Source organism: Somniosus microcephalus, chromosome 8, assembly GCF_052327205.1.
Source record: "Somniosus microcephalus isolate GS21.2 chromosome 8, FLI_Smic_1.0, whole genome shotgun sequence".
NCBI lineage: Eukaryota > Metazoa > Chordata > Chondrichthyes > Squaliformes > Somniosidae > Somniosus > Somniosus microcephalus.
The window spans coordinates 216,575,690-216,587,088 of record NC_140994.1 but is presented as its reverse complement, the minus strand read 5'-3'; the positions used below and the strand labels follow the sequence as shown (position 1 = coordinate 216,587,088).

Below are 11,399 nucleotides of genomic sequence, written 5' to 3'. Positions count from 1 at the left end.
GTCCACCATCTTGCAGTATGTACAGATACAATTTCTGTATTTCCTTGCTGTTGTATTCGACAGGCACCCTTATTTTCCCTCTGGTGTATACTTTCTGCCCCGTATATGTCTTCAAGACAATGGATGTGTCTTTCAAGGGTATGTGTGAGAATAGCTGCTCGTAGTCTTGTCGATTCATGACGGTCAGGGCTGATCCTGTATCCGATTCCATTTTGACTTGGGACCCTGCTATCGTGAGGGTGACCCAAATGGTTCGGTGATCCTCTTTTGTGATTACGTTGTGTAGTTTGAGACAGCTTAGTCTCTTGTTCCCGGATTCACTATCGCTCTTCTGGTCTTCGGAACTACTGTCCGTCATCTTTTGTACTTTCCTGTACTTTTCCTTAGTAATCTTTTTGTTGTCGTTAGTCTTCTTCCCGGACCTGCAAACTCGTGCAATGTGTCCCATCTTTCCGCATTGCCTGCATGTTTTGTCCTTGGACCAGCAGTCCTTCTGGTCATGGGTTGTTCTGCCGCAGCGATAACATTTTGCAAATCCCCGTGTCATTTCATGGGTGCCGTATTCCTGTGGCTTTTGCTGTATTTCCGCAGCTCCCCTTGCTGCTGCTTTGTACGATACTGCCACGCTGAAAGCCTTATCTAGCGTCAGCTCTTTCTCTGAGAGTAACCTCTTCTGGGTTCCTTCACTCAGGAGTCCACAGACAAATTTGTCCCGTAGGGTATCTGCCAGTCCTGCTCCGAACTGGCAGTGCTTTGATAGCTTGCGTAGTTCCATAAGGTAATCAGCATTGCTCTCATCTTTATGCTGATTTCTCTTGTGGAATTTAAATCTTTCTGCTATCAGCAGCGGTGTAGGATTTAGGTGTTCCTGTAGGATATCAACAATTTCGTTAAAACTCTTCGCCATCGGTTTGACTGGAGTGATCAGGTTCCGCAATAGGCCGTACGTTCTTGCGCCCATTAAGTTTAGTAGTACCGATGTCTTTTTCTCATCGGCTACTTCATTTGCCTTGCAATATACTTCGACTCTTTCCACATACGTGGTCCAGTCTTCTATTGCATTATCGAAGGCAGTGATATTGCCAGTCTTCGGCATCTTGGAGATCTAAGATGGCGCCTCCCGCGCTTTGCCTTCTTCCCCGATTGAACAAAATGGTGCCTCCCGCGCTTTGCCTTCTTCCCCGCTGGATTAAGATGGCGCCTCCCGCGCTTTCTGCCTTTTCCGCTGCTGCCAGCGCTGTTGCTGGCGTTTTTATGCTTTGATGGCGACGCCCTATGGTCTTCGCGCGCTCCCCCCCCGCGCTGCTGCCAACGCCGCTCTCCGCGGTCCCCGTGGCAAACTGCAGCTCCTCGCGGCTTTCTGCGCTTCTAATTTCTTTTTCTTTTATTTTAATTGCTGTTCCTGTCGTCAGAGCAGACCCTATGGGACACTTCCCTCCCTCTTCTCGGGTCTGTACGCTGCCCGGCTTCGTAGCACCGGCCGCGCCCTGTGTGCTCCACCCTCTCTCTCTCACTCCTCTTCCCGACAACGCTGCTCGGCCCCGTTGAAAAGCCACCCGATCGAGCTCTAGCCCGCCACAGCCCAGGAAGGATCAGTGTACTACCTGCCACCACCCCAATTAGCTGGAACACCATAGACTGGATAACCAAGCCTAGCTCTCGACAGCCTCTCCTGCAAATCTTCGAATTCGATGAATCAGAGGGCGGTTGCCCACGGTCGATGCCCCTTTCTTCTGTTTGTTTTTTTTTCTTTTTGGATTTCTTCCTTCTGGCTTCGACCTCTAATAACTTCGTTTCAGGGATGGATCCCCGTGAGGTGGTGCAGAACTGTAGGTAAGTTCGGATCTGTTCATCGCCAATGTAATGTCCGTGTGTAATTGAGACACGGACTGCAGAAGTTGGTTATAACAGGTGTTTACTGAATGGAGACAAAACTGGAACTACTATACAAAGTTACTACACAGGCTTATATACAGGGGTGGTCATTACTGGTACTGCAGTATACAGGGGCTGCAGAATATAGTTCCTTCTTCAAGGTACATACACTACAGTAAGCAATCCACTTGTGAGGCTGCCAGCATTACCTGGTGTGTTCCAGAGGAGGCGTGTAGGATGGGGGTAATGTGTTAAAATTGGAAAGGCCTCTCAAAATGTGATTATAGAGGCATTTAAGTGGTTGTTAAGGGCCTTAAGAACCTATCCTGCCTCTTGGAGGCGGGATGGAAAGCGGGTCAGAAAACACACATTTGGGAAAATTGCTTGGAGGCGGGATGGAGTCAGGATCGGGCTCGCCTGCCATTTTTGATGATTTTAACAACTCACACGCCTCCAATCCCACCTCCTCAGGCCTGGCAAAATCGAGCCCTTACTTTTCAAGGAGTATGGGGCCTCTGTATTCTTCCTACCAAAATGTACCAACTCACACATATTTATATTGAAATTCATTGCCATTACACTCACATTCTGAAAGTTTATTAAGGTCTTCCTGTATTTTGTCACAGTCTTTCTTAGTATTAACTATACCCCTAATTTGGTGTCATCCACAAATTTTTTAATGGTTTTCTGATTCACAAGTCTAATATTATAGAATTATAGAATCACAGAATGGTTACAGCATGGAAGAAGGCCATTCTAAGGCCTTCATATCCTTCCTAAAGTGCAGTGCCCAGATTTGGACACAATACTCCAGTTGAGGCCGAACCAGTGTTTTATACAGGTTCATCATAATTTCCACGCTTTTGTACTCTATACCTCTATCATGAAGCCCAGGATCCCATAAGTTTTTTTAACTGCTTTCTCAACCTGCCCTGCCCGTGCAGGCTCTCTGCAAGAGTACTTCAGCTAGTCCCACTCCCCCACCCTTTCCCCGTAGCCTTGCAAATTTTTTTCCTTCAGGTACTTACCCAACTCCCTTTTGAAAGCTGTGATTGACTCTGCCTCCACCCTTTCAGGCAGTGTATTCCAGATCCTAACCACTCGCTCAGTAAAAAAGTTTTTCCTCATGTCGCCTTTGGTTCTTCTGTCAGTCACCTTAAATCTTTGTCATCTGGTTTCGACCCTTCTGCCAATGGGAACAGTTTCTCTCTATCTACTCTGTCCAGAACCCTCATGATTTTGAACACCTCTATCAAATCTCTTTTCAATCTTCTCTGCTCTAAGGAGAACAACCCCAGCTTCTCCAGTCTATCCACATAACTGAAGTACCTCATCCCTGGAATCATTCTCATAAATCTTTTCTGCACCCTCTCTAAGGCCTTCATATCCTTCCTAAAGTGTGATGCCCAGAATTGGGCACAATACTCCAGTTGAGGCCGAACCAGAATTTTATACAGGTTCATCATAATTTCCACGCTTTTGTACTCTATGGGCTCGAATTTCCAAGCCCCGAGGAGGCGGGTTTGGAGGCGGGAGTGGTGGGAAAATTACAGAATTGGGGGGCAGGAACCCATCCCGCCCCCAACCTGCCTCCGTGCCAATGTCCCAGAAGGCGGATATCCGACCTGTGCTGGGAGCCGCCTCCCTGAGGCGGGAAGGGGATTAGTGCCAATTAACTGCCTGTTAACAGGTAGTTAACAGGCAGTTTTTTGCCTAATCCCTATTTTTAGCCCTGAAGTGTGGGCTTCCCGATGGCTCCGAACCACGCCAAGTTAGCGAGGCGGACCGTCAGTCTGCAGGGGTTGGAGGGGTCGAGATGTCCGTTGTACAGGTGAGTGATTGGTGCATGTGTGCAGAGGTAAGTGTGTGAGGTAATTGTAAAGTGTTTTAAAAGTTTTACTTACCTTTACTTTCTCCTGCAGGCTTCCTCCCTTCAGTTCTCAGGAGTCCCCCAGCTCACCGGCACAGAAAGCAGAATGGCTGCTGAACTGTCAAAAGCTGCAGCCTCTGCTCTCTGGTCTGGAGAGCTCTCTAACTGAGTCTGAGTAGAAGGACTCAAGTTAGAAGACAGATTGTCAGTGTTTGAGAGCTTCACAGAGCTGTCAAACGCTGATTTTTCATCTGTCAAAAGCTCTTGACAGATGAAATGTCAATCGCTGATGTCACCAGTAACCAGGTGTCCCTTAATTGGCCTGCTGAGCCTGCTGGGCGGGCTTAACAAGGTCAATCAAGGGAAAATAGCGTGGGTTGGCCACAAGTCGATGGAGGCGGGACTACAACCCAAAAAGTGGGAGTCCCGCCTCCATCACGTCCCCATTGATAAATTCGAGCCCTATACCTCTATCATGAAGCCCAGGATATTAAAAGCTGAAGGAATGAGACTCCACACTTGTAAAAGTTAATTTTCAGTGCCAGAGAGGTTGCCTAGCAGTAATTAACACTTATCACAATGTTAAAAAGTGTACTTAGACTAAAATGGACAAGCCTAACTATCTGTGGTGAGTTTAGTTCATATCTACCATGCAAGTACAGGAACTTTATGCCATTTAATGCATTTGAATAGTGAGTCAGACAGCGAGATGCCATTTTCACAAAGCTAACAGTGGAGCGGCGCATCTCAAACAGCAACTTCCATATTTTCACGTTTAATCATGCATTTGCCCTCGCCTGAAGTTGCTGTCCGATTTGCGCATAAATAACAGTGAGTGCCATTAGCCTCACCTTTATTTTGACAATTGGGGCCCAGAGGAACACTCCTGCTTTTCCTGGCCCACAAGGAAACTTAAAAAAGAAAATTAAAACTTACTTTCTGGACCTCTTTTGGCCCTGGCTGCTGTTCCTGGCAAGTTTGGCCTGGTGGCCAAGTCACCACTGCTCCCTCACTTAGGCTTCAGGTTAAAATGCCAGGTCGGGCCCCGATAACGCCATAGGGACTCAACCTGCATAGTTAAAGAGGACCCTGTCGGCTTGGTACGGGTGTCCTTGCTGCCTGCAATTTAACATTGGAGTCGACCAGACCAGGCCAGGAAAGGATTGGTTAAGTCCTCCACTCCATTTTAAATACACCCCCATCCACGTGCCTGGAGTTTAAATCAAGGCCTTAATGTCAGGTTTACTGAAGCTGTTCACTTTATTTAAAAACCATGGCCTAGAAATTCAGTATAGCCACTTTTGGGGCGGTAAAGTCGGGCGGCCGCTAAAGTTTGCGCCCGCCGGAAAGTGGAGGCCACTTCGCCGATATTCAGTAGCTTTGGCCAAGGAGTTTGCTCGAGCGCTAAAACTGGCGATGCACGGCTATCTTTAGGCGCTAAGCCGGCAGTGCAGACTGATACCGCCGAGGCCGGGCGCAGCGCAGGTGCGGTCATGTCTTGATTGACAGCAGACACCCTGGCGCCGGCCAGCTCTTAAAGGGGGAAGGGTCGACTTGGTCTGCTGCCACGCCCTGGATACTGCAGCCCTCCAGCTAGGCCTAAACGCTGCTGCTGGAGAGAAATAGCGCCAGGAAGGATGCAGAGGGCCCGTGAGCGAACGCAGCGCTTCTCTGCCCATGATTTAAAGGTGCTGGTTAGGGCTTTGGAGAGGAGACGCCATATCTTGTTCCCGGACAGTGGCAAGAAGCCTGCCACCAGGGTGTACAGGAGAGCCTGGAGGGATATCGCCCAGAGGGTCACAGCCACCTGCGATGTCCCCAGGACTGGTGTCCAATGCCGGAAAAAGTTTAACGACCTCACACGGATTGTCAGGGTGAGTACCCTTTCCAGTGTCCTCCTCATCCTTGCATGTGCACCTCACATTATGGGCAAAGGGACCTCAAAGCCCTAATGGCCAGCCCTCATCCAGCAGCTATGGCACTGGCATGAACATCAATTGCACTTTCTGCACTTTACACACTGGCCAAGCTATTCCACCATGGGAGGCAGTGCATACAGCAACAGGGCACCACACTGGCCAAGCTATTCGACCATGGGAGGCAGTGCATACAGCAACAGGGCGCCACACTGGCCAAGCTATTCGACCATGGGAGGCAGTGCACACAACAACAGGGCACCACACTGGCCAAGCTATTCGACCATGGGAGGCAGTGCACACAACAACAGGGCACCACACTGTACTTAGAGGCCGTCCTTTCTCTTGCAGGCCAAGCTGGCCCAGAATCTGAGGAGCCGGACTGTCACCGGGGGAGGCCGTCCCCAGTTCCAGCAGCTCAGTGACCTGGAGGAGCGCGTGGGTCGACTCATGGGTGGCCGGCTGATTGGCCCCATTGCATGTGGAGATGCCGACCCTGTGCTGGGCCCCAATGGTAAGGACATGACCTTTTGGACCTCTCTCGTTCCCCTTGCGGTTCAGATCTACATCCTTTGCCACTGTCCGACCAATGCGCTGAATGCCACCACTCATGCCTCCCTCGCTGATGCCCTGTCCTCACTCTAAAGCTACTCTTGTGCCTTCCTGCTTTCAGCTGGTGAGGAGGAGGTCCCTGAAGCTGCCAGTGACAGTCCCTCGGAAGAGGAGGACGAGGAGGAGCAAGAGGAAGGCGGCCCCTCGGGGGAACCCTCATCCGCGCCAGGGGATGGCAATGGAGGGGACACGTCTTCCCTGGAGGAGAGGCAGGGGGAAGTGTTGCAGGGGGGTGTAGCTCCTGTGCCCAGTGGCGTCGAGCCACGCGGGAAGGGTCGGGCAGCTTGGCGGCCATCTCCCCAGAGGGGGGAAGTGTTGCAGGGGAGTGTAGCTCCTGTGCCCAGTGGCGTCCAGCCACGTGGGAAGGGTCGGGCAGCTCGGATGCCTTCTCCCCAGAGGGGGGAAGTGAAGGAGGGGAGTGTAGTTGCTGGGCCCAGTGGCGTCCAGCCACACGGGAAGGGTCGGCCAGCTCAGCGGCCTTCTCCCCAGAGGGAGAGTCCGGCCTCCAGTCCGGAGACGGTCCTCGCCAGGAGGTGCGCCTCCTCGATCAAATGTCCGCGGACTCGGATTGCCGGCACACCGAGTTCATGGGGGTTGTGGCACGGTTGCCTGAGGCCATCGAGTCCCTGGCTCATAGTGTGTCCGATTTCGGGGCCTCACAGGCCAGAAGTTTTGAACAACTCAGGGCAGCACAGGCCAGGGGTCTCGAACAATTCGGGGCAGCACAGGACGCGAGTCGCGCCGAATTCAGGGCAGCACAGGACGCGAGTCGGGCCAAATTCAGGGCAGCACAGGACGCGAGTCGGGACGACTTCAGGGCAGCACAGGCAGCGAGTGGCCAGTTGATCAGTGGTGCCGTGCAGTCACTGGCTGGTCTGATGCGGGCACAGACCAGGGCAGTACGGGCACTCACTGCTGCCACACTCGCTGTGTCAGGCAGGCATCGCCAGGGCACCCGCCGCGCTGCAGCAGCACAGCGGTCTGGCCTTCAGCAGATTGCTGCACTTGCTGCAGTGCCAGCCCGGCCGAGTGCCAGTGTCTCAGGCGAGCAGCGAGCGCCTGGCATCAGCCAGCTTGCCCCCATTGCTGCAGCCGCCACTGCCACTCCCCCAGCGAAGCTGCCATGAGCTGCTGAAGAGACTGATGCTGCCCAGCCACAGCTGCAGCAGTCAGCAGCCGGCCCCTCGAGGGCCAGAGCTCGTCTAGGCCGACCCCCAAGGGCATCTGCCGTCACGCAATGTGCCCCTCAGGAGCCTTCCCCCAGCCTTGCAGCACCCACAGGGCCCAGGTTGAGGCGGCGCAGCAGGTCGGCCAGGGGCCGGAAAAGGCTGGACAAGGACTCGCCCTCTCGGCACACAAAGTAGAGTGTGTTGCCAAATGTTTTTTTATATGGGGGTGGTTGTGTTGTCTATGGGGGGGGTTGTTTTGGTAAGGCCGAGGATGAAGGCCATTTGGATGGAAAAGTTTTGTTATTCCTCCCCAGGTTGTGGGAGTGAGTCATGTGTTTGACTGTTTTTTGGGGGTGTTGTCTGTTTTTGGGTTTCATGTGGGAAGGGCCCTGAGTTTGTTCAATAAAGCTTTTTCTTTATTCAGCTTGTCCATGTGTGATGTTTGAAGTGGTTGTTGCGTTAACCGGCTGAGGGCTTGCGGAGCGGCTGCATTCATGTCCCTTCATTGCCACAAGCCATTCCCTGACAGGGGGCCTAGAAGTGTCGTTCAATAAGCCGCCGACGGACGGCCCTTGGACCTTGTGGCTCCCTCCTGGGCTGGTACTCCTCCTCCTCCTCCTCATGGTCCTCCTGCTCCTCCTCCTGAGGTGGTGGTCCAACGTGAGGTGGCAGTGCCTGAGTCCTGCGGATAGCCAGGTTGTGCAGCATGCAGCAAACGACGAACTGGGAGACTGTATCCGGCGAATACTGCAGAGATCCGCCGGAGCGATCCAGGCAGCGGAACCGTTGCTTGAGGACGCCAATCGTTTGCTCTATGATGTTCCTTGTGGCTTGATGGCTTTCGTTGTATGCCTCCTCAGCAGGGGTCCTGGGCGCGCGGAGCGGGGTCATGAGCCATGTACACAAAGGATAGCCTTTGTCCCCGATAAGCCATCCTCTTGGGGGAGGCTGTGCCTGGAACATGTCAGCCACAGTAGTCTGGCGCAGGATAAATGCATCGTGGCTGCTGCCTGGAAAGCGGGCATTGACAGCTAGGATGCGCTGCCTGTTGTCACACACCAGCTGTACATTGAGGGAATGGTAGCCCTTCCGGTTGCGGTAATCCTCGGCATTGTCGATAGGTGCCCGCAAAGCCACATGCGTGCAGTCAATGGCGCCCTGCACCATGGGGAAGTCCGCGATCCTCACAAATCCGACTGCACGCTGCTCCTGCCTCTCCAGGGTCATGGGGAAGGAGATGAATTGGTGTCTCCTTGTGAAAAGGGCATCGGTGACCTGCCGGATACAGTGATGCATGGCGAACTGGGATATGTTAGCTATGTCCCCAGCAGCGGCTTGGAAGGAGCCGCTTGCATAAAAGTTCAGAGCCACCGTGACCTTCACTTCCACCGACAGAGACGTCCTGCACATCAGCTGTGGATGCAGATCTCTGTGAAGCAGCTGGCAGATCTCTGCAACCACCTCCCTTCTGAAGCGCAGCCTCTTAACACACTGCACGGCAGTCATGGTGAGATAGGACACCTGCTGGCGGTATTCCCTGAGTGGGTAAGGTCTACGTTGCCGACGCCTGATGCCCCCTCTGCGTCTAGGCATGGCTGCCCCTCTCACACAGCGTCTGCGAGCCCTTCGCACATAATGCTGGAACTGAGGGTTGGAACCCCATGCAGCCCCCATAATATACTTGCAAACAATGAAATCACAATGAGGCAAATTTCCAAGCTCTGGCCAGAAGCCAAAAATACCTCTCCTATGTTGGGCCAAATCAGTAAGGTCTCTTCCTTGGTCTCTGTCCAGAAATCCGTTGCACAAAAGTCATTGCAGCAAAATGGCTGGCCTTTATAGTTCAGTGTAAGTGCCCTTTAATTAGCGCTCCCCGAGGCCTGCAGGGCCTCTGCTGCGTTCCACTTCACAGTTCCTAGCACCGCCACGCCCACATTGGGCGGGCGCGACTGAAGTTCCGGTTTGGGGCGCACAAAGGGCGTTGCATGACGAAATGATGTCATAAGCTGCGCGCGCAGCTGAGCGCGCGAAAACACTTTGCGCCAGCGCTAAATGTCTACTGAAGTTGGGCGTAGGCGCAGATCGCCCTGCGCCCGGCCGCTAAGTGCCTAGTGCTCGAGATCTACTCCTCCTAAGGCGCTAACGGCTGGCGCACGCAACTGAATTTCTAGGCCCATATATTTTGGTATGAGGCTAAATCGTACATTGAGGGTGACAAGAGTACAGGTATATCCTTTTTCCGTAATGTTGTTCATGGCTTGGAAAATGAGGCATGCCTGCTTTAACCATGGGGAGTTCATTAACTCAACAGGATGATGACGATGACTCATTCCCATAAATCCACCAGCATGCTGCAGTATGTGCTGCAGTACTGTGCATTCGGTTGCATGCAGTACATAACTCTCTGAAAGATGGATACTGTTCTCTTTGTCTGTGGTTGTATTTGGCTGCTGCTCAGTGAGTATGCTTCTCTCATTTTATGTTCTTAATGTTCATTTATGAATTAGGCTTATTAATCATCCGAGGCAGTTGTCACAGTGGTAAACTGGAGATTATGAGCTGGAAACTGCTGGTACATTGTGTGTGAGCATCATGCTCACATTGAGCAAATTTCAGCATTTTAGCAATTTAGTATTGAGATGAAGATTTTGTTTGTTTCTTGGTAGGCATTTGAATAGGGGGAATCTCATATAGTTCAACCTTGTTATATATCTTTATTTAGTGTTTGTGATTAAGCAGTGGATACAATTCTAATTCTGATCCTCCTTAAAGCAGCACAATCATTTTGCTCTGGGTATAATGACATTTTTTCTGGCTTGAAACTGCAATTCATGTAAAATTTAAAACACTGAAGTTATTTCTGATTTGCTGTACATCTGTAAAAGATGAATTAATTAGACGTAATTAATCAATACTCTATTTTGTTTGCTTTTACTTTAATTGATAGACACATTTTTTCATACATCCTTAAAAACGCTTTGAGGGAGAATGGTCCAATGTTTTTTAATACTGCCCCTGCCTTCAGCAGTATAAACATTTGAGAATTTTTTTAGACTGAAAGAATACTGTGTGTGTATATGTATTCTTGTGTGAGGCTGCAAGTTAATGATTTTTCAATGCTGTACAAGTGCAGAATCTTATTGAAATGGTGATATACTCAAATACTGGATATTTGGTGTTGGTGCATTGTAATCTTTTGCACTGTACAGCTTAACACGGCCATTTTCGTAGAAATCTGCTGTTTGGTGTTCCTGCGCTGCCAGCTCAGTATATCTGCTGCAGTGACACAGCTGACTTTTTAAACGGTAAAGTTAAAGTTTAAAACAAACTCGGCAAGCTCCCTAAATGACTCATCTGGTTAAGAAAAGATTCACTGGGCTATACAGACCAGGACATTTTCAGGTTCGATCCCTGGTTTGTGTTGCGTTCACTGATCGGCAGGGAGGTTGTACGGTCTTTAAAATTGACCCCTGAGCCTCTTTGTTTGTGAAGAGAAAACCAGTCAGGGTTCCCACTTCTAATCACTAATCAGTGACCCCTGCTGGAAGTGTGTGTGTATGTGTAGGATTGAGGATAATGCTACCAAGACTAATTAGCCCAGCTAGGCCCAGTTGGGTAATGTACCAGAGGGTGTACACTATACCCCAGGAAGAAGTCAAGGCCTTTCAGAGAGAAGAGATGAAAACATGTCTGTAAGTTGGGGATGAAAGAATGCCTAGGTGAGCTCTAAAATGTTCATAATTTTCCAATGATATAAATGAACTGACTAACCCACTAGTTCTTTTCTGGCATTAAGAATTTCACTTGACAGTGGGAGACCAATGAGCAGAGGTACATGCATGAGGTTAAGAACTTCCAATTCAGTAATAATGTGAGTATTCAGTGTAATTGAGGCAGTTTGCTCTCACTGCTCTGAAGAGTGCACTATAGTTTAGTGCAGTAAAATTGGGGTATTAG

At 50.7% G+C, this 11,399-nt stretch overlaps 1 protein-coding gene across 2 annotated transcripts in view; it reads left to right on the top strand.

The window, feature by feature from the left end:
• The first annotated feature begins 9,815 nt into the window (after positions 1–9,815).
• Positions 9,816–11,399, top strand: part of LOC147114101 (long-chain-fatty-acid--CoA ligase 6-like) — a 194,532-nt gene continuing 192,948 nt past the window's right edge. For both annotated transcript variants that reach the window (XM_085995720.1, XM_085995721.1), the window contains exon 1: positions 9,816–9,899. In XM_085995720.1, the coding sequence (XP_085851846.1) occupies positions 9,854–9,899 (46 nt within the window). In that variant the 5' untranslated portion in view covers positions 9,816–9,853. The remainder of the gene's footprint in view (positions 9,900–11,399) is intronic.